This window comes from Ovis canadensis, chromosome 4, assembly GCF_042477335.2.
Source record: "Ovis canadensis isolate MfBH-ARS-UI-01 breed Bighorn chromosome 4, ARS-UI_OviCan_v2, whole genome shotgun sequence".
Taxonomy (NCBI): Eukaryota; Metazoa; Chordata; class Mammalia; order Artiodactyla; family Bovidae; genus Ovis; species Ovis canadensis.
Genome location: NC_091248.1, coordinates 118,787,895 through 118,807,147, shown reverse-complemented (window position 1 = coordinate 118,807,147; position 19,253 = coordinate 118,787,895). Strand labels below are relative to the sequence as shown.

The 19,253-nt window shown below is 50.4% G+C and overlaps 2 protein-coding genes across 3 annotated transcripts; one reads left to right on the top strand and one right to left on the bottom strand.

Moving 5' to 3' along the window:
- Positions 1–2,463: 2,463 nt before the first annotated feature.
- Positions 2,464–17,687, bottom strand: ADCK2 (aarF domain containing kinase 2). 2 transcript variants are annotated; one of them, XM_069588574.1, is made up of 9 exons: positions 17,555–17,672; positions 16,077–17,346; positions 14,251–14,397; positions 11,967–12,095; positions 10,917–11,012; positions 10,521–10,772; positions 8,903–9,031; positions 8,062–8,115; positions 2,464–2,883 (listed from the first exon to the last, which is right to left on the bottom strand). In XM_069588574.1, the coding sequence occupies exons 2-9, from the start codon at positions 17,007–17,009 to the stop codon at positions 2,743–2,745; spliced, it is 1,881 nt and encodes a 626-aa protein (XP_069444675.1). In that variant the 5' UTR covers positions 17,010–17,346; positions 17,555–17,672; the 3' UTR covers positions 2,464–2,742. The 2 variants fall into 2 exon arrangements, with proteins under 2 accessions (XP_069444675.1, XP_069444674.1); XM_069588573.1 differs by having other exon boundaries at positions 16,077–17,687.
- LOC138439826 (S-antigen protein-like) lies at positions 17,092–18,633 on the top strand. Its single transcript, XM_069588899.1, has 3 exons — positions 17,092–17,119; positions 17,161–17,903; positions 18,277–18,633. Exons 1-2 carry the CDS (start codon positions 17,092–17,094, stop codon positions 17,835–17,837), a joined length of 705 nt encoding a protein of 234 aa, XP_069445000.1. The 3' UTR covers positions 17,838–17,903; positions 18,277–18,633.
- Positions 18,634–19,253: the final 620 nt, after the last annotated feature.

Here is a 19,253-nt window from a genome sequence, read left to right as displayed (position 1 = left end):
CGCATGTTTGTGTTGCAGACATGTTCTAAAAATTCCAAGGGCAAATATCCCTGACTGCCTTTTGCAGGTTGCACAATGGCCCTCTTTTTGATTCTCAGAAAAGCACACTGCAGGGGAATGAGGAAGGAAAAAAAAAAAAAAAACCTTGTTCACAAGGCTTCATGTTTATTTAATTTTCTACTTTTGTTCTTTATTTATTTAGGCTGCACGCATGTCTCTTGGAATCTTTCTTTTGCAACCAGGGATTGAACATGGACCATGGCAGTGAAAGCACTGAGTCTTAACCACTGACTGCCAGGGAATTCCCTAATTTTCTACGTTTAAAGGTTGCTTGATCGCCCTTTCCCTCTAAGTCTCCAAAAGAAGAAAGGAACTTATCTTTCCAGCAGTTTTAACACAGAAATGAACCTTGTTCTTTCTACTTTGGAGGGATTAAACTGGGGTCTCCCTTCCAAGTGACACCCCACTGCCCCTTTATTTACTTACACCCAAGAAGTAATGTTTTCTCCTTATGAAGATGAATGTATAAATCAAGTTTAGCCTTTTTAAGATGCTTATTTTAAAAATCAGCCAATTACCTGTATTAAAGCACAGTCATTAATAACCATTTTTTCTCTTCAGTTCAGCCTGTGTTCATTTTCTGTTGCTGCTGTAAAGGCTCCTGAGCTACTGAGGCCCTCGGTCCAGCAGCCCACAAGGAACGTGAGTAAGCCTGAATTCAGACCTGCCCCAGTGGAGCCCCAAGAGGCTTGCAGCCGTGCAAGACTGAGCAGAGGACCTGCCAAGCTTCGCCTACATTTCTGACCTGCAGAGACTACCAGGTATTAAACTGCTATATTTGTAGGTAGTGTGTATGCAGTGAGAGATAACTAATGATTATCGCAGTAAGTTGATGGAATCCACTGGCTTTCAAGAAAGGTTCAGAGGTGCTGCTGTTCACTCAGGGAGATATTGCTCTGTGTTGGTGCCTCCGTCTCTTGTCCGGCACAAAGGGCTGAATGTCTGGCTGGTTTGCCCATGAGGAGGGAGCTGAACAGGGTTACCTGGAGCCCCCAAGCCCTCACTGCCTGACTCAAATGCCCTACCCTCAAGACTTGGGAAGTGCCAATAACATCTCCACCCCTTTAAAAAAAAAAAACTGCACCAAGGGAATCTCTGTCCAACATCTAAAGATAACTTCTGTTCTCAGTTGTTCCCTAAAAGATAGGAACTTTATCCTTAAGAAGGAAAGAATGGGAGAATCTAGTCCTGCGGTCAAAGCAGGACTCAGAGAGCAGGAAGGCTTGACTTTCCACTCACTGTCTCCAAAACAAGCAGGAGAATCCACTGGGATGCTGGAAAAAACATTACTTTTAAACAAAATTAAGAAATTAAGCTTTATTAATATCCACTCAACAAACTGACCCTGGGATGCTCTAAGTCCATGCGGGCCAGCCATGTGTCAGAGCAGCTTGGAGAGAATGGCCTGTGCGCTGGCCCAGTGCAGAGGGCCAGGCAATGGCCACCCTTGTTTTCCTTCACTGCTGGAGTGTCGCTGGGTGCTACTGCAAACTTCAAGTCCTGGTTAACAGGATGTGAAAGTGTTAGCCACTCAGTCATGTCCAGCTCTCTGTGACACCACGGACTATAGCCTCCCAAGGCTCCTCTGTCCATGGGGTTTCCGAGGCAAGAATACTAGAGTGGGCTGTCATGCCCTTCTTCAGGGGATCTTCCTGATCCAGGGATTGAACCAGGGTCTCCAGTACTTCAGGCAGATTCTTTAGCATCTGAGCCACCAGGGAAGCTCTAACAGGAATGTACTGACTATATTATCTATTTGTTAATATTAACCAAAATTAGCTCTGTAGAATGCTCAGAAAAACCAGTATCTAAATGCTAATATGTGAGCACAGGGAAACTTTATGAAGTGGAGCTGACTCTGTTCCTGTCTCTAGTATGTCACATTAACCATTTATCATTGTTTTTTTTTCTTTTACATTATAATAAAATTTAGCAAGATTGGTAAAAAAGATTTTAATTATCAAAAGGATAATTTGAGATACAGTGAAACATGCCCTAAGTGTAAGCTGTGTCTTCAGAGATTTGCTGGTGATGGTAAAACCTGTATAAACCTTGTAAATAAATTGTATGTGAATGTATATATAAATATATGCAATCGTTTACCCACAGGGCACATAATCAAAACATTTGAGGGGGAAAAACAAAACATAAAAACAACACAAAATAGTTGGGGGGATTCCCTGGTGGTTTAGTGGTTAGGACTCGGTGCTGAGGGCATGGGTTCAATCCCTGGTCAGGAAACTAAGATCTCGCATGGTATGTGCCACGCCGCCCCAAAATTTGGAAACCATGGGTCTACAGGGTTCTGTGACATTTTCTAACCTAAATATCAGAGTTTGGAAAGGACCAGGAACCAACCTGATCCAGGAGTACGGAGGTTAAGAAGAGAAGAGAAAAAACCCAGAAAACAAAATAACTAAGTTTATTCGTCCTCCTCCAGAGAATGTTTTCCCTGTAACAGTTTCTCTGACACCAGGCCCTTCCATGCCTGAGCTGTCAGGACCCTTCCTCCTTTCACTTCCCCAGCAATCCCAGACCTTTGGAAACAGATGCTTGAAACCAAACCAGGGTGAAACACAGCGGCAGGCCCTCCACAATCCCAGTTCTAGGACGTCCAAGCTGCCACAGGAGAGGCTGTTGGGAGCGGCCTCTTGTTCCGAGAGGAAGCCCCCACTGCTGCTGTCAGCGGGAGGTCACTAGTCCTTTTAGAAGGAAGGGCTTCGCTGCCTCCAGGATGTCCAGTTTAGGGTCCAGTGAGCGGCCAAGCCCCTCCAGCACCATGATGGCAAACACGATTGAGGCAAAGTTGCTCTCAAGCTTTACCTGAAACAGAGAAATGGGTTCTTTCTGAAGCCCACGGATAGACGGAGAGTATCCTGAGTTAACAGAGCAACATCCACTCCTGACATCGTGCGCCTGCCCAGATGATTTTTATCATCTATGTAACATTCTTACAGATAAAGGACAGATATGGTATGGACCTAACAGAAACAGAAGATATTAAGAAGAAGTGGCAAGAATACACTTCAGGACCCAGAAATGTATATTTTCTAAGAATACACTGTATGACCCAGATCTTCATGACCCAGAAAACCACAATGGTGTGATCACTCACCTACAGCCAGACATCCTGGAATATGAAGTCAAGTGGACCTTAGGAAGCATCACTACAAACAAAGCTAGTGGAGGTGATGGAATTCCAGTGGAGCTATTTCAAATCCTGAAAGATGATGCTCTGAAAGTGCTGTACTCAATATGCCAGCAAATTTGGAAAACTCAGCAGTGGCCACAGGACTGGAAAAGGTCAGGTTTCATTCCAATCCCAAAGAAAGACAATGCCAAAGAATGTTCCCACTACCACACAATTGCACTTATCTCACATGCTAGCAAGGTCATGCTCAAAATTCTCCAAGCCAGGCTTCAACAGTACATGAACTGTGAACTTCCAGACATTCAAGCTGGATTTAGAAAAGGCAGAGGAACCAGAGATCAAATTGCCAACATCTGCTGGATCATCGAAAAAGAGAGTTCCAGAAAAATATCTACTTCTGCTTTATTGACTACGCCAAAGTCTTTGACTGTGTGGATCACAACAAACTGGAAAATTCTTCAAGAGATGGAAATACCAGACCACCTGACCTGCCTCCTGGGAGATTTGTATGCAGGTCAAGAAGCAACAGTTAGAACTGGACTTGGAACAACAGACTGGTTCCAAACTGGGAAAGGAGTACATTGAGGCTAATTAACCTTGTACACCCTGCTTAATTAGCTGGATGAAGCACAAGCTCGAATCAAGATTGCCAGGAGAAATATCCATAATCTCAGATACACAGATGACACCACCCTTATGGCAGAAAGTGAAGAAGAACTAAAGAGCCTCTTGATGAAAGTGAAGAAGAGTGAAAAAGTTAGCTTAAAACTCAACATTTATAAAACTAGGATCACAGCATCCAGTCCCATCACTCCATGGCAAATAGATGGGGAAATAGTGGAAACAGTGAAAGACTTTATTTTTCTGGGCTCCAAAATCACTGCACATGGTGACTGCAGCCATGAAATTAAAAGACACTTGCTCCTTGGAAGAAAAGTTATGACCAACCCAGACGGCATATTCAAAAGCAGAGACATTACTTTGCCAACAAAGGTCTGTCTGGTCAAAGCTATAGTTTTTCCAGTGGTCATGTATGGATGTGGGAGTTGGACTATAAAGAAAGCTGAGCACTGAAGAATTGATGCTTTTGAACTGTGGTGTTGGAGAAGACTCTTGAGAGTTCCTTGAGAGTCCAACCAGTCCATCCTAAGGAAATCAGTCCTGAGTATTCATTGCAAGGACTGATGCTGAAGCTGAAACTTCAATACTTTGGCCACCTGATATGAAGAACTGACTCATTGGTAAAGACCCTGATGCTGGGAAAGATTAAAGGCAGGAGGAGAATGGGAGGACAGAGGATGAGATGGTTGGATGGCATCACTGACTCAATGGACATGAGTCTGAGTAAGCTCCAGGAGTTGGTGATGGACAGAGAAGCCTGGCGTGCTATAGTCCATGGGGTAGCAAAGAGTCAGATATGACTGAGTGACTGAACTGAACTGAACGTTCTTTTCCCTATCCAGTCATTTTCCCCACCATCTCATCTATTCACCCAATCCCCCACCCACTAGAAATAGTAAGAAAACATCTGGGGATGCAGTGTATACAGCTCTTCTTTAAGGGAGGTGTGTGAGTGTGGATGACTTAAAAAATACTAAAGTGACAAGTTCACAGGTACACTAGAAACTGGGCTTCCCTGGTGGCTCAGCAGTAAAGAACCTGCCTGCCAATACAGGAGACTTGGGTTCAATCCTTGGGTTGGGAAGATCCCCTGGAGAAGGGAATGGCTACCACTCCAGTATTCTTGCCTAGAGAATTCCATGGACAGAGGAGCCTGGTGGGCTACAGGCTATGGGTCACACAGAGTCAGATACAACTTATTGACTAAACAACAAACACCACCAGAAACTATAAATCTAAATATGGGTCATTCTTTGAAATCCACAGTAGTCTTTTTGAGACCAAGCACATTTGGCTTTGCTCAAATATAGCAGGGTTTCTTCCCCTTTGGAGCCAGGTTAACAGTAATAATAGTTTACATGGATTACCCAGTTAATCCTCAAAAGTACTTCATTATGCCCATTCAGTAGATAAGGAAGCTAAGGCTCAGGGCGGCTGAGTGATTTGCTCAAGTCCTCTGGGTGAAGAGGAGTCTGTTGTTTGTTTTAGTCACTAAGTCAGGTTCGACTCTTTTGGGATCCCATGGACTATAGCCCGCCAGGCTCCTCTGTCCATGGGATTTCCCACGCAAGAATACTGGAGGGGGTAGCCATTCCCTTCTCCAGGGGATCTTCCCAAACTAGGAGTTGAACTTATGTCTCCTGCATTGACAAGAGGCTTCTTAACCACTGAGCCACCAGGGAAGCCCACATGAGGAAGAGTTGAGCCAGGATTTAAACCTAGAACAGGAATCTGCTTTCAGGTGGACAGGTCAGGAAACGGAAGGACGGCTCATGGGGAAATAACCTTTGATGAAAGTTAAAGGGTCTTTGTCTCAGTTAAGGCCCAAAAAGTTGTCTGAGGGGTCAGATGAGCAGATCAGAAGAAAGCAGCACGTTACATATGCACACTCATGGTGGGAGTGTAAAATTGTGTAGACTTTGGCATCTGGTCCCATCACTTCATGGGAAATAGATGGGGAAACAGTGTCAGACTTTATTTTTTCGGGGCTCCAAAATCACTGCAGATGATGACTGCAGCCGTGAAATTAAAAGACGCTTACTCCTTGGAAGAAAAGTTATGACCAACCAAGATAGCATATTGAAAAGCAGAGATATTACTTTGCCGACTAAGGTCCATCTAGTCAAGGCTATGGTTTTTCCTGTGGTCATGTATGGATGTGAGAGTTGGACTGTGAAGGCTGAGCACCGAAGAATTGATGCTTTTGAAGTGTGGTGTTGGAGAAGACTCTTGAGAGTCCCTTGGACTGCAAGGAGATCCAACCAATCCATTCTGAAGGAGATCAGCCCTGGGATTTCTTTGGAAGGAATGATGCTAAAGCTGAAGCTCCAGTACTTTGACCACCTCATCCGAAGAGTTGACTCACTGGAAAAAGACTCTGATGCTGGGAGGGATTGGGGGCAGGAGAAGGGGATGACAGAGGATGAGATGGCTGGATGGCATCACTGACTTGATGGACGTGAGTCTGAGTGAACTCTGGGAGTTGGTGATGGACAGGGACACCTGGCGTGCTGCAATTCATGGGGTCACAAAGAGTCGGACACGACTGAGCAACTGAACTGAACTGAACTGGAAAACAGTATGGAGCTTCCTTAAAAGCTAAAAATATATATATATATAATAATAATATGTATAAATCTATAAGAAAGTGAAGCCGCTCAGACATGTCCAACCCTTTGTGACCCTGTGGACTGTAGCCTACCAGGCTCCTCCATCCATGGGATTCTCCAAGCAAGAATACTGGACTGGACTGCCATTCCTTCTCCAGGGGATCTTCCCAACCCAGGGATGGAACCCAGGTCTCCCACATTGCAGACAGACACTTTACCCTCTGAGCCACCAGGGAAGCCCTGTATAAATCTATACTTCAATAAAAAAATTTTAAAACCTATATCATCTAGCAATCCCAATTCTGTATAAATGTCCAAAAGAATTTGAAACCAGGATCTCAAAGAAATATTTGCATACTGGTGTTCACTGCAGCATTGTTCTTAGTAGCCAAGAAGTACAAGTGACCCAAATGTCCATCAGAGGATGAACAAATAAAGAAAATATGGTTAAATACATACAATGGAATATTATTTAGTCTTTAAAAAGGAAATCCTGTCGTCTGCTACAACATGCATGAACCTCAAGAACACTCCATTGAGTGAAATAAGCCAGTCACGGAAGGACAAACACCATATGATCCTACTTATAGGAAAAATCAAGAGTCATCAAAACCATGGACCTGGTGCTTGCCAGGGGCTCAGGGAAGAGAGACATGGAGTTTTTGTTCAGTAGGAACAGGGTTTTATTAGAGATCTAGAGATCTGTTATACAACTGTGTGGATGTGGTTGACACTTGGAGGCGGGCAGGGGTAAACTGTATATTAGTTTTTAACCATAGTTTTAAAATTTTTAATTATTTAAAAATTAAGTGCCTGGTGAAATATTTGAAGAGAATGGCTGTACTTGGCCCTCTCTCTGCTCTCCTCTCTTAGGAATCACAATGACAACAGCAAACATCTAAAGCACTGGCAACCGTGTGTCCCACACAGTGTGTGAGGAAGGCTGTGTACCAATGGGAGCCCCAGGTCTAAAGAACAAAGTCACTGGAAGTGGGGCTCCCTGGTCAGGTGGCTTCAGGGGCCAGAGCGAGTTGCTTGGTGCCAGCCTCAAGGAATGTTGGGATTAAATCAGATACTAATAGATGTTATACAACTGAATTAGGTGGCAAAAGGGAGGTCAAAGCGCACTGATCACCATGTCATGGCCTCACCTGGCCCTCCTGGCAGCCTCCGGGGACTTGGAGAGGCTGCCCAGGTCAGAGCTGGTGGGCACCGAGCTGGCTATGAGCCTCACCCTCCCTGTCCTGAGCAAATGAACTCCCAGGAGTGTGTATTCATTCCCAGTTCTCTCCAAGCCAGCCCCCAGCAATGATGAAAGCTTTCCCTAATCCTAACATGAGATTAAATTCATTTTTAAAATAGAACTTGTCAAAACTCTAAGAAAGCATAAAGTTTTTCCCCCAAAACCCCACCTATGTAGGGTTACAATGGGATCAAAGAAAAACCTTGCTGGACATCAGGGAGTAGAAACAGCACTCTCAGCAGGGGATCGGTGTGCAGAACATTTCTGAAAGAGATCTCCCGTAAGAGAAAAGCCTGCCACAACCCTGAGGCCGCCTGCCTTCCCCATAGACCTCCCTCCTGCCTGGCCAGAGCGCAGGCTCCCCGCCCAGGCCTCACCTTGTGAGTCATCAGCAACTTAAAGACATTCGAGAGAAGGCTGGAAACTTGAAGCTGGAAAACAGAACAAAGAGCCTGAGAGCTACTGGGAACCACTTCTCTCCCTTACCTGCCCCTCACCCACACCCACACCCACACCCACACCCACACACACCCACTCACACACACACACACACACACACCAGTGATCGGAAATGGACTGCCTGACAAATCCCCAAAAGGACTACATTCACACAAGCCCAACTTCCATCTCATGACTGAGTTCGAAGACCACCACCCCGCCAGGAGAACCAGCCTGGAGGCCTCTTCCCCAGCATGCCCGGCACAGACAGAAATCACATTGGAATAAATAAGACAGGCAGCTGCCACTCCTCACTGCCCGGGGGCCACCTCTTGTTCTGACTCGATCCAGCTAGAGTGGACTTGGGAATGAACTTGGGAAGAAAAATCAGCTTTGTTAGAACTGTGTCCAGAATTCAAAGTGGGCTCCACTTCAGGTAAGGGCTTCCCTGGTGGCTCAGATGGAAGATGTGGGCAGAGGAAAAGGTTTGTTCTTTATCTGCCTTAAAACTCAAGCCATGGGGTAGGAGGTGGGAGCGAGGTTCAAGAGGGAGGGGACATATGTATACCTATGGACAATTCATGTTATGTATGGCAAAAACCAACACAATATTGGATAAGCAATTATCCTTCAATTGAAAATAAATAAATTTAAAAAAGAAAAACTCAAGTCCCCTCAAGACCTCTCCCCATGACCTCTCCCTTAGACCTGCAGTTTGCGCTGTCCAAGGGCAAGTTTGGTAAACACCCCAGGACCCCAGCCCTCCAGTGGTCTGCTCACCTTTTCCAGGGTAATGGTGTTCTTCCTGGCCTGGGTCACCAGCCGGGCCATCTCAGCCTTAAATCCCTCCACGTCCTCGCACTCGCTGGCCCGGGCGTGGTGCAGGATGAGCTCAGCCACCCTTTGGCCCTGGAAGATGGAAAAAAACATGCTAGAATCAAGAGGGCCTAATCCTGGATTCTCTGCCCAAACGTCTTCAGATCCTAGTTCTTTCCACCCCAGTTTCTCTACCCTTCTGCTTTTGCGCCCCACCTCCCCATCCATTTTAAACTTTACCTCGCTGCCTTCCAATAATACCTGGTCATCAATCAAAGCCTTTTGCTGCTTCTCTCAGTCGGCGAGGCCCCACCTGTGCTCAGCACAATCAGAGGCCGGAGCTGCGTGGTCTCCTTTGTCTCTGAAGCCACAAAGGCCCAGTGGCTGAGCCTGGGCCCTGCTGCTCACGCTCCTCACAGCACTGCTTGCCAACTAACTGGCCTGGCCTAGAGGCCTGCCTCCAGGACGGACTCCTCGAGGGCGGTCTTCCTGCCCCAGCAGAATTCCCCACTCACAGCCTGCTGGCTCCTCCTCCACCCAGGATGCTCCAAGGTCTTCCTAACACCCACCTGGCCCCTTGGTCATGGCCAGGGAGCCAAGCTCTTCCTCCTTGACTGTGACCTTCTTCCTTTGCCCAAACCTGTGCAGAGGAGCACCTCCCAGCCTCCACCCACCACTGCACCTCGGTCTTTAGCCTTGGCCCAGGGGACACTTTCAAACTGGCTCAGACTCAAGCCTCTGGTCTACCCACCACCACCCCTCCCCCCACCCCAGAAGCCTCCTAAGCAGGGGCGTCTCTCAATTTTGCCCTTTTTTCCCAGGTTTTGTTTTATTTTCCCGCATCAGGTCTTAGTTGCGGCACATGGGACCTTTGGTTACGGCATGCAGACTCTTAGTCCCAGCATGTGGGATCTATTTCCCTGACCAGGAACTGAAGCCAGGCCCCCTGCACTGGGAGTGCGGACCACCAGGGAAGTCCATCCAGCTCCATCTTTCCCGGGTCTTTCCTGCTGGAGAATTCACTGCCCCCCTTGATGTGGCACTTTAGGCTGACTCTCATAGAGGTTTCGCTGAGTCCCTTTTCCTAAATAATAATTCTCAACCACAGGAGCCCCTCAGAGGAGTGGGATGAGAAGTGAAAACCAGTCATCTCCTCCTGCCCTAGGTGTCTTCCCGCACCTGGAGAGTAGGTTCCCTGAGCCGCTGCTTCTTTCCAGCCCCACCTTCTCAGAGCAGATAGCACACACTTGGGGCCGCTGTTAGTCAAGAAGCTAGCATTTCCAAAGCCCAAATGTATAGTGACTGAGGAAGGAACAGAAACCACCAGAACATCACTTGAGAAGGAGGCATTTCCTCCCATCATCCTAAACCATGAGCTGCCAGGAACAAGCCTGTTCTGTCTACGGACCCTCAGTGGCTTCATCTGGGCTCCTCTTCCTCCTCCCTCTTTCCTCTCTCGGGAGCACCCTTGGCAAATGCCAGCATTAACAAGAATGACAAACCCTGAGGAGGCTGGTGGTTAAAAAAAAAATTGGCTCCAACCCTGCCCCTCCCCTCCCCTCCAGGGCCTGGCAGGCCTCACCTGGCCCATGGCCACGGCCATGAAGACAGCCCGGAAGTTCCTCAGGTCAGCGGCCTGCAGCTCGGCCACGATGCCGGCGTCCAGCAGCACCAGGCGCAGCGGGCAGCGGGCTGGCGACACAGCCACTGCCAGAGCCTCGCAGACGTCCACCCGCTGCAGCCGCGCCTCTGGGCCCTGGGCGAGACCGTCGGCGCCCTGGACGAAGATGTTCCCGGGGTGAAGGTCCGCGTGGACGAAGTTGTCCACAAATATCTGCGGAGAGACCAGAGCTACTCCAGGCTGAGTCAGCCTCACCATCCCACCTCCACCAGGCCATGCACAAAAAAAGCTTCCAGTGTAACGGCGAGTTCCCAGAGATCCAGGACAAGGCGGAGAGGCTCCCCATCGTGAGCTCACCATCTTCAGGAGCATGTTGATCCCCAGCTGCGCAATCTTCCTCTTCACATCCAAGGGAATCCCTGCGTGCTGGTAGCTGGACACGGGCACACTCTCCTGTGAGGAAGACGGGGTGAGAACTGCTTCAGCCGCACAGCCCGCGACTGCGCGGCTCCTCATCCTCCAGGGGACACACAGGCCCTGCCTTCCCTCTGACTGGGGAGCGACCCGAAGCGTTTTTCCTTTCCTAGAACACCTGTGAATCCGTCACCCACAAGTGAGTTGTAATCGACATTTACGCTTTCCTTCTGTCTCAACAAGTCCCATAGTTTCCCCAGGGAGGAAATCCACTGACTGCCGCCCACAGGTAAGAGAGGCTGTGAGGTCAGGGTGAGCTTGTTTCTAGTCAAGAATCAGCCAACAGGGACACGAAGGAGCTCTGTGACCTCACTGGAGGAGAAAGAAAAGGAAGAGAGAAGAAAGGGGAGCTGCTCCATAGGCACTTGATACAGGTCGGTTATTTAATTGTCAAAGCAGCCTGTTGAGATAGATCCTGTAATCCTTAATTAACGAATTAAAGAACTAAAGCCCAGAGAGTTTAAGTAACTTGCTCAAAGTCACACAGCTAGTAACAGTGGGTCATTCAGGCCACTCCCCTGGGTTTCATTACCATCTTTACAAAGGAAGCTGGACCAGAAGACAGCTAAGGCCATGAGGCCCTTCCTCTGTGTGGAGGGCATTTTGCATTCAATGTGTCATTGACTCCTACGAGGCAGGAGGGGTATCCTGCTGTTCTACAGGAGGTAACTGAAGCCACCCAGCAAATTCTGGGTTGGCCAAAAAAGTCATTCAGGTGTTTTGTAACAGCGTAGGGAAAAACTCGAATCAGATACAATTGGCAGAGCAGACTTCCAGCAAGTCTGAGGGCAGGGCCAGGCTCTTCCCGCCTTGCTGCCCTACCTCCCACCCTCAGGCGGCTCCAAACCCCTCTCAGACTCAAGCATTCCTGTGCAGCAGAGACAACCTGGATGTGAGTAAAGGGCAAACGGCTAGGGAAGCTCTCATTCTTACTTCGTATGTCTCCACCAGGACATCCTTGGTGACAAAGGGACGCAGAGGCGTGGGGAATTTGACGGAGTTCACATTCAGGAAGTTGCACTGGAAGAGTTCGAGATTCCGAGCCTCGTACCGCAGGTCGATCTACAGGCAAGTGGAGAGAAGAGGTGAGGGAGGGGGTAGTCTGGGCCAGGGACAGCAACGCTGAACCCCGCAAGAGCTGGCAGAGCCCGAGACTCACCTGCCTCCCCCAGCTAACCTCCTGCAGAACTCCTAGGACACTTGAGGGTGAGGGCTGCCCCGGAAGTCCTGACCCCCTAACCCTCCCCACCACATGACTCCAAGCTGCAGACAGCAGAGACACTGGAGAACTTTCCAGAGTTCACATTCAACCCACCCCCTGGAGTCCCTGCAGAGGATTCCTTCTCTCTCACCCTTCACACCCATGGGAGACCCACTGCCATTAGCTCTGCAGCCCTCATGCTCAGAGCTGTTCTTTTCTACCCCACTGTTCCTCCCAAGGTGACTCGAAACCAGTCACCTGAACCCCAACAGAGGTGTCTTAGTTGGGCTCCCTGTCCCCCACCTCCCCTCTCTATAATTCATCTGCTGGTGCCCCCCACCACCTGCAGGTTGGAGCCTGCATTGGTTAGGATGACGTCCAAGGTGGGACATGGTCTGGGCCCAGCTTCTCCCTCCAGGTTCATCTCTTGTGATACAGCCTCCTTCTTTCACAGCCCCAAACTCCGGCTGCACCCAATCTGTAGACCAGGAATGTCCCAGCCCGCCTAACACTTCCCCTCTGAGTGCCTTCTGTACTCCACCTGACTCGTGTTCTTCCCCCATTGGGTCTAACTGCAGACACTCCTTTCAAGACTCCGCTCAAGTCTGGGGAGCCTGGACCCGCAGGGTGGAATAACCACTTCCTCTGCTGGGCCTCGGCTAAGCCCAGCTGAACCCATAAGAACTCCTATTGTAACTAGCACTTGTGCTACAAATATTTCACATCAGCCCTCCTCCTCCCAATATATACTTCTTGGGACCAATCAGGAGGGCACATTTGCCCAGCCAGGACTGGGTCCCACCATCACAGGAGATTCAGGGAACCCCACGTGTTTTCTTAGTTCACCAGATCTTAATAGAGTTTTTAATACTTGTTGTATGAATTTATAAATGAATATACATCCCCCTACATACACCCAGACTCTAAGCTTTCAAGCCAGGCAGCATTATGAGACCATCGAGAGCTACAGCTGGTAGGAAGAGTTGATTTTTGAGGCAAAATGGGGTGAGTTGTAGAGCTATAGAGGTCTGAACTTGAAGTGATGGGATCTCACAATGCATATCAGACTTCTTGAAGCAGAACTGAAGCTCAAGTGGTTGGTGGAACTGAAAGTATTAACACCAAGATGGGTGGTGGAACAGCAGCTATTTTTCTGTTTTAATTTTCTTTTATTATCAAAAGAGACACCTTCATATCATAAAGCCAAGCTTTCTAAACATGAAAATACATCACTGGGGCTTAAAACCCTAAGTCAGATGACATAAATGAAGACTGGGCACATGGCCTCTGAAAGCCTGTCAATTTCTGTGCCAACCACCAGGAAACCAGCACAGATGGCTCCTTGGAGCCCTGAGTGACTCCACTGGGTCTACTGAGTCTGTTTCCTTAAACAGGTGTCCCAAAGGCCCTGCACAGGGCCCTTGTCTACTCATTAAACCCCAGAAACAAAGGAAAACCAAGGCACAGTATGTGACTTCCCCGATTCTTCTCCTCCTGGAGTCCGGCCATTGACTGCAGCACAGACAATGCTATCTGTTCCAGCAGACTCTTCATTTGCAGCCCAGGCTCTATGCAAGACCGCCCTCCCCAAGTTTCCTTGTAGTTACACTGGGCCTGACATGTAGCCTGGGAAGAAGTGAGGTTCATCATTTCCAGGCCTGGCCACAGAACCCTTTATGTGACCCTTCGTGGTCTCTCTCCCCACTCCACACTGACCCTAGATGACTAATTTTGGAGGAAACTGGGTCCCTGAATAACAGTGGAGTGGAACTCCCACCTGCTCCCTCAGTTTACCTGCATGGAACTTCCACAGAATAGCAAGAAATAACCTTGCTGCCTTAACTCACTGAGGTTTGGATATTCTCTGTTATATCAGCTAGCATCACCTATCCTGACTAATATTCTACATTAGCCATAGTGCCCTGGGAAAATGCTCATCCATTCAGCATTTACTAAGCAGCTACTAACAGCAAAAACTGTCATGTGCTATTTACGATTGAGAGAAGGCGAATTCACCTGTTGCACCATGAGCTTCTCAAATTCCTCCACGATCTCAGGCAAGCTGAGCCACTTGATTCCTGGCAAAAGTGCGAGGACCCGGCTGCCCATCTTCATCAGCAGCAGGTCCATCTGCACCTGAGCGAGCAGGCCGGGGTGCAACACCTGCCAGGAGAGCAACAGTGAGACAGAGGAGGGATCAATCAGGAGGGCACATTTGCCTAGCCAGGGCTGGGTCCCACCATCAAAAGAGGTCTAGGGGACTTCCCTGGCAATTCAGCAGTTAAGACTCTGTGCTTCCAATGCAGGGGGTGCAGGTTCGATCCCTGGTTGAGAAATGAAGGTCACATGTGCCTTGTGGTGCAGGCAACGTCCCCCCCACCACCCCCCAGCAAAAAAAGGACAATCAGCTGGCCGAGGGGAAGCAAGTCCAACACCCATTCCTTTGTGCCTTCCTGAGTGGACAGGAGGTCTGCTCCCCCGAGCGGCACTCAGCTTTGCTGGGAAGAATAGGTTGGCCTCCCTTCCAGATACACTGAGCTTAAATCAGCGGCTCCCAAACATCAGCGAGCATAAAAGCCAACATAGGCTGCTTGGTAAAAGTGTGGAGCCCCAGCCTCCTCCAGGACCTACTGAATCAGACTGGCTGGGAGGCGGGGTGGAAATGTGCATTTTACTGAGTGTCCAGGTAACTGGGTCAGGTAGTCCCAAGCCTGCAAAATACTGCTCTAGAGTCACAGGACTCCAGAGGTGAGATGGAAAGAGCTCTGGGTTTCAAACACTCCAGTTCTGTAACTCATCTCCTGTATGAAACTGGACTGGCCACTCAGCCTCTTCTCAGCCTCCTGTTCCATCATTTAAAACACACAGATCACAGCCTCTACCTCCACCACACATCCTTTTCAGAATAAAGTGGAATGTAAATAAACATGTAAGAAAAACTAGTCCAGGGACTTCCTTGGTGATCCAGTAGCTAAGTCTCTGGGCTCCCACTGCAGGGGGCCCAGGTTCAACCCTTGTTGGGAGAAGGAGATCCCGCGTGCCACAGCTAAGAACCAGCACAGCCAAATAAATAAGCAAATGTTTTTTTGAACCTGTTTAAAAAAAAAATGCCCATCTCAGGTACCTCATACATATGAAATAAAGCATCTGACTTGATGGCACATCTACTCCTTTAGTCTCCCACAGAGCAAAGGGAAACTTAAAGATACTTTGGACAAGTGTTTCCTAAACATGCCTGATGTTGCGACTCATTTGCAGCAATTATAAAAGGCCAGGTCAGGCTCTCCCCTTGGAAATTATGAATTCAGCCTGTCTCAGTGAGGCACCCGTGGGAGGGATTTTTCTGTGAGGGTGAGAGCACCAGGGTATTGGCTACTAGGACCGCTAGTTCTCCTGAGGGTGTTCGGATCAGGGATGGAAAGGTGTCGAGAGGAGAGATGATGGAGCCGGGCAGGGGTAACTGGAAATGAACCGAGAAGGAAGCTGATGTTGTAAATCTTGGACTTGCCACAGTAACACCTAACCTAGTCTGTCTCCCATTTATCCTGACCCCAGAGCCAAGAGGTCAGCCGGATGGATGATGGGTCCTCCCCCCGCAGAGACAGCCAACTCCACAGCCTCTTCATCTTCCTTTTTCAGGCCATTCGCATCACTCTCCTTCAAGCCAAGAAATCAAACAGCTTGTGTGTCACAGGTACTCAGATAATGGTCAAGCTGAAAGAAATCAACGGAAGGCACCGTGGGGTAATTTGCAAAGGGTTGTATCCTGACCTGGGTAGCCCCGTGGAGTTGGTGAGGTTTTAGAGATGGGAGGGCCTGGCTGCAAACATCAGAACACTTACTTTCACGGCCACGGGGACGAGGTGATCTGGCTCCTGTTCATGGGCGGTCCCTGAAGCCTGAGACAAGGATGCATTGGATCCAACCAGGTCCGCTTTAGGGAAGAGCAGCCTTTCTACAAACGACTGGTCGGCAAGACTCTCTTGAGGCCTCCCCGCCTTCTCCAGGCGTCCAGAGAGCTCGCCCAGCCCCCCAGCTGCCCCAGTTTCCGAGGAGAGCTGCAGTTTGGAGGCCGTAGCCAGTCTCTGGATGCTGTCGTTCTCCAGGAAGGCAGGATTGGCTCTCGCTTTGTACACTTGGGCCACGCAGCCGGAACCCACTGGCTCCTGCTTCTCAAAGAAGAGGACCCTCTCCCAGTCCTCCCCAAAGGCCTGGCGCAGGAAGTGTTCGGTGTGAGTCCAAGGATGGGGCGACACCTGGACGTGCAGCCTGGAGAACTGGGCGCAGAACGCCTCTGAGAAGAGATCCCGCCGGGTGCTGGCCCATTGGCCCAACTTGATGTAGGTGGGGCCCGAGGTCTCGGTGGCTTTCAGAAGCAGGTGGAGCCAGAGACTGGAGACACTGGGAGCCAGATAGGTGAGGGGATAGAGTAGGAGGAGGGGGAAGAATTTCACCAAGAGAGCCCCTGCTCTGAGCCAGATGCGCACGTGCAGGAGGAGCCAGCCCAGCCGCCCCTCCGTAGGGACTCTTTCCAGCGGCCCATTTTCAGCCAGGTCACTCCAACTGGTGGTCTGTCGACGTACGCTCTCCGCAGCCCCCTTGCCAATGTCCTCACAGGTGGAGACGAGTTTGGGCAAAGTGCCAAGCAGAAGCCAACAGAGTCTAGCCTTGCGACAGCCCCCAGAGGGTCTCAGAAGGCCGAGTTCCTTTCTGAGCGCAAAACCTCTCAAGTGCGCCAAGCAGACCCTGAGAGAGAAGCGCCAGGGGGTCACCATCCTCTCCCAGAGGTCACGGCCTCGGCTGCCTGCCTCCACTTAAGGAGGGCCCATCTATGTTCCTTCTTTCCGCAAGGACGACATGAGTCCGGGCCTCCGCCGAGTATTCCGTTTAAGAGCGGGGCAGCAGCGAGATGAAGGGGGCGCGCAGACCTGGCCGCCCGTGTGCAGTCCCCAGGACAGGGACGTGACCTGCGCGAGGTGGCCGCGCGGGCGGAGACGGAGCCGGGCGACCGCAGGGTCACCGCGCACGCCCGCCGGCGCGGGCCAGGACGCAGCAGGGCTGCGCGGAGAGGGGCGCGAGGGGGACCGATCGGAGGGCCGCGGTGCGGAGAGCCTGATGGGGGTGAGGAAGAACCAGATAAGGCGAGGGGTGGAGAGCTGGGGCCGGGGGCGGGGGCAGCGCGAACGGTCGAGGACCAAGGCAGCGAGCGCGCGGTGGGGAGGAGTCGGGTGGGGGCTCCAGAGAGCCGAGGTCCCAAGGGCAGTGGAGGTCTGGGCGCCAGGGGCGGGGAAGGGGAGCGGAGGGTCGCGGAGCGGAGTACCGGAGATCGGGACTCAGAGAGGCCGGGGGTCCGAGGACCGGGGATCCGGACCCGGGGGGGCCGGGGAGCAGGGATCCCGACGCCCAGGCCGCGCGACGCGCGTCTTCCGGGACCGCCCGCCCGCCGGCTCGGGAACCGCCCCTTTAAAGCGAACGCGACCCAGACTCCGGCAGAGATTCACCCGGCCCTCGGGTCCTGGGGTCCCACAAATAGAATTAACGCCAAACGCGCCCTCCACACCCGGTCTCTCCACTGTGCCTCTGTCTCTCCAATGACATTGTAGCTTTCCTTACAAACAGCGTGGAAACGCGGGAATGCCGGGGATATTGATAGCCGGTTCCTGAACAAGGTCTGGTTTTCAATTGAGCGGGATCGGGAGGGTGGTGGGAGGAGCTGGGTGGGGGGTGTTGTCCTTGGACGGCGGGATTCCCAGGCTGCCCTGATTTGGGGAACGTGTTTGAACCCGGGGCTGTGGCTCCGGAAAGAGTGATCATTCATTCAACCAAGTCTATATTTCTTAAACTCCATCTAATATTTATCGAGGCTCAATAATATCTACCGTGCGAGGTCCTGGGAACATGGAAACACACATCCTGACCTTGCAGGCTCATCACTTTTGAGGAAGATCTCACCATGAAAGAAGGGAACAATGCGGACGATGCCGAGCTGGGCCCTGCGGGGCTCCTGGACACGAAGGTCTCTTTGTCCCCCATTTCTTGTAGGCAAGACTCCAGCCTCCATGACCTTCTCTGAGTCCCAAAGGGCAGAACAGTTGCTAATCAAGGGAGGAGCAGCCAGGAAACCACCTGAGGCACGATTAAAGGGTATTCAAGAATTAGGAGACCTAACCATCCAAGCCACTGCACACCCTAACCTTGTCAGCAACCTCACCCTTTTGAAACTTTGCAGAAGAAGAATGCAAGACTGTTACCGTCTTGACCCTTCTCAGGTACCTTGCCAGACTATATAGCCCCTCCCTCTTTACCAGGGAGGGGGGCACAGTTCTTGAGGCACTAGCCTACTGTGTTCCCCCTTTGTCTGGCAAATGAATAAAGCCGCTCTTTCCTTCTCCTCCATAACTCTGTCTCCATATTTCTGTTTGGCACTGGTGCACAGAGCCAAGATTTGGGCAACAAGGAGAACCCCCCAGGATGGCAGCTATTTGGGAGAAGAGGGGAGGGTGGTACGGGTGGGAGGGTGTTCAGCCGCAAAAAGAATTAAGCCCCCAAATAGGAAGGTGTTTGCTGTGAGGTTCTGAGGGAGTTTTTTTTAGCTGTGAAGAACCAGAGAAGGCCAGATAGCTCTAGAAAGCAAAGAGGAGCAGAGCAGAGCTTGGAAATCAGTCAGGACAGCCAGGGAAGGCCAGTGGGCATCTGCTCTGCTGTTTGGGGCTTGGAGGCTGACTGCGCTGGGGTACCACAGTCACCTCTACATTCACGACCCTTTATCTCTACGTGGGTGACAGCCTTCCAGAGAAGTCTGCCAGGGACTCACAAGTGGAAAGACCCTGGAGACGTGGCCCATGCCTGCTGCTGGAAGTGTGACTGCCACTCACAGCCTAAGGACTGCGGGAAAACTTGGTGACTCTTGCACTGCAGGCTAACAATCCAACTCCCATTTCCCAAGATGTGCAGACCCCTTTTGAAGTTCCCAAGACAGAAGTCATACCTAACTCTGCTGGTTTTAAGTATGGCCAGCC

Bases quoted from the DNA above. Each gene is read 5' to 3' on its own strand.
- ADCK2 (XM_069588573.1), bottom strand. From the start codon at position 17,009: ATGGTGACCCCCTGGCGCTTCTCTCTCAGGGTCTGCTTGGCGCACTTG. The intron at 12,096-14,250 runs GTGAATTCGCCT...ACTTGCCTGTAG, and splicing joins AGAAGCTCATGGTGCAACAG to ATCGACCTGCGGTACGAGGC. The intron at 8,116-8,902 runs GTGAGCAGACCA...TCTGTTTTCCAG, and splicing joins ACACCATTACCCTGGAAAAG to CTTCAAGTTTCCAGCCTTCT.
- LOC138439826 (XM_069588899.1), top strand. From the start codon at position 17,092: ATGAGTCCGGGCCTCCGCCGAGTATTCC. The intron at 17,120-17,160 runs GTTTAAGAGCGG...GGGGGCGCGCAG, and splicing joins GGGCCTCCGCCGAGTATTCC to ACCTGGCCGCCCGTGTGCAG.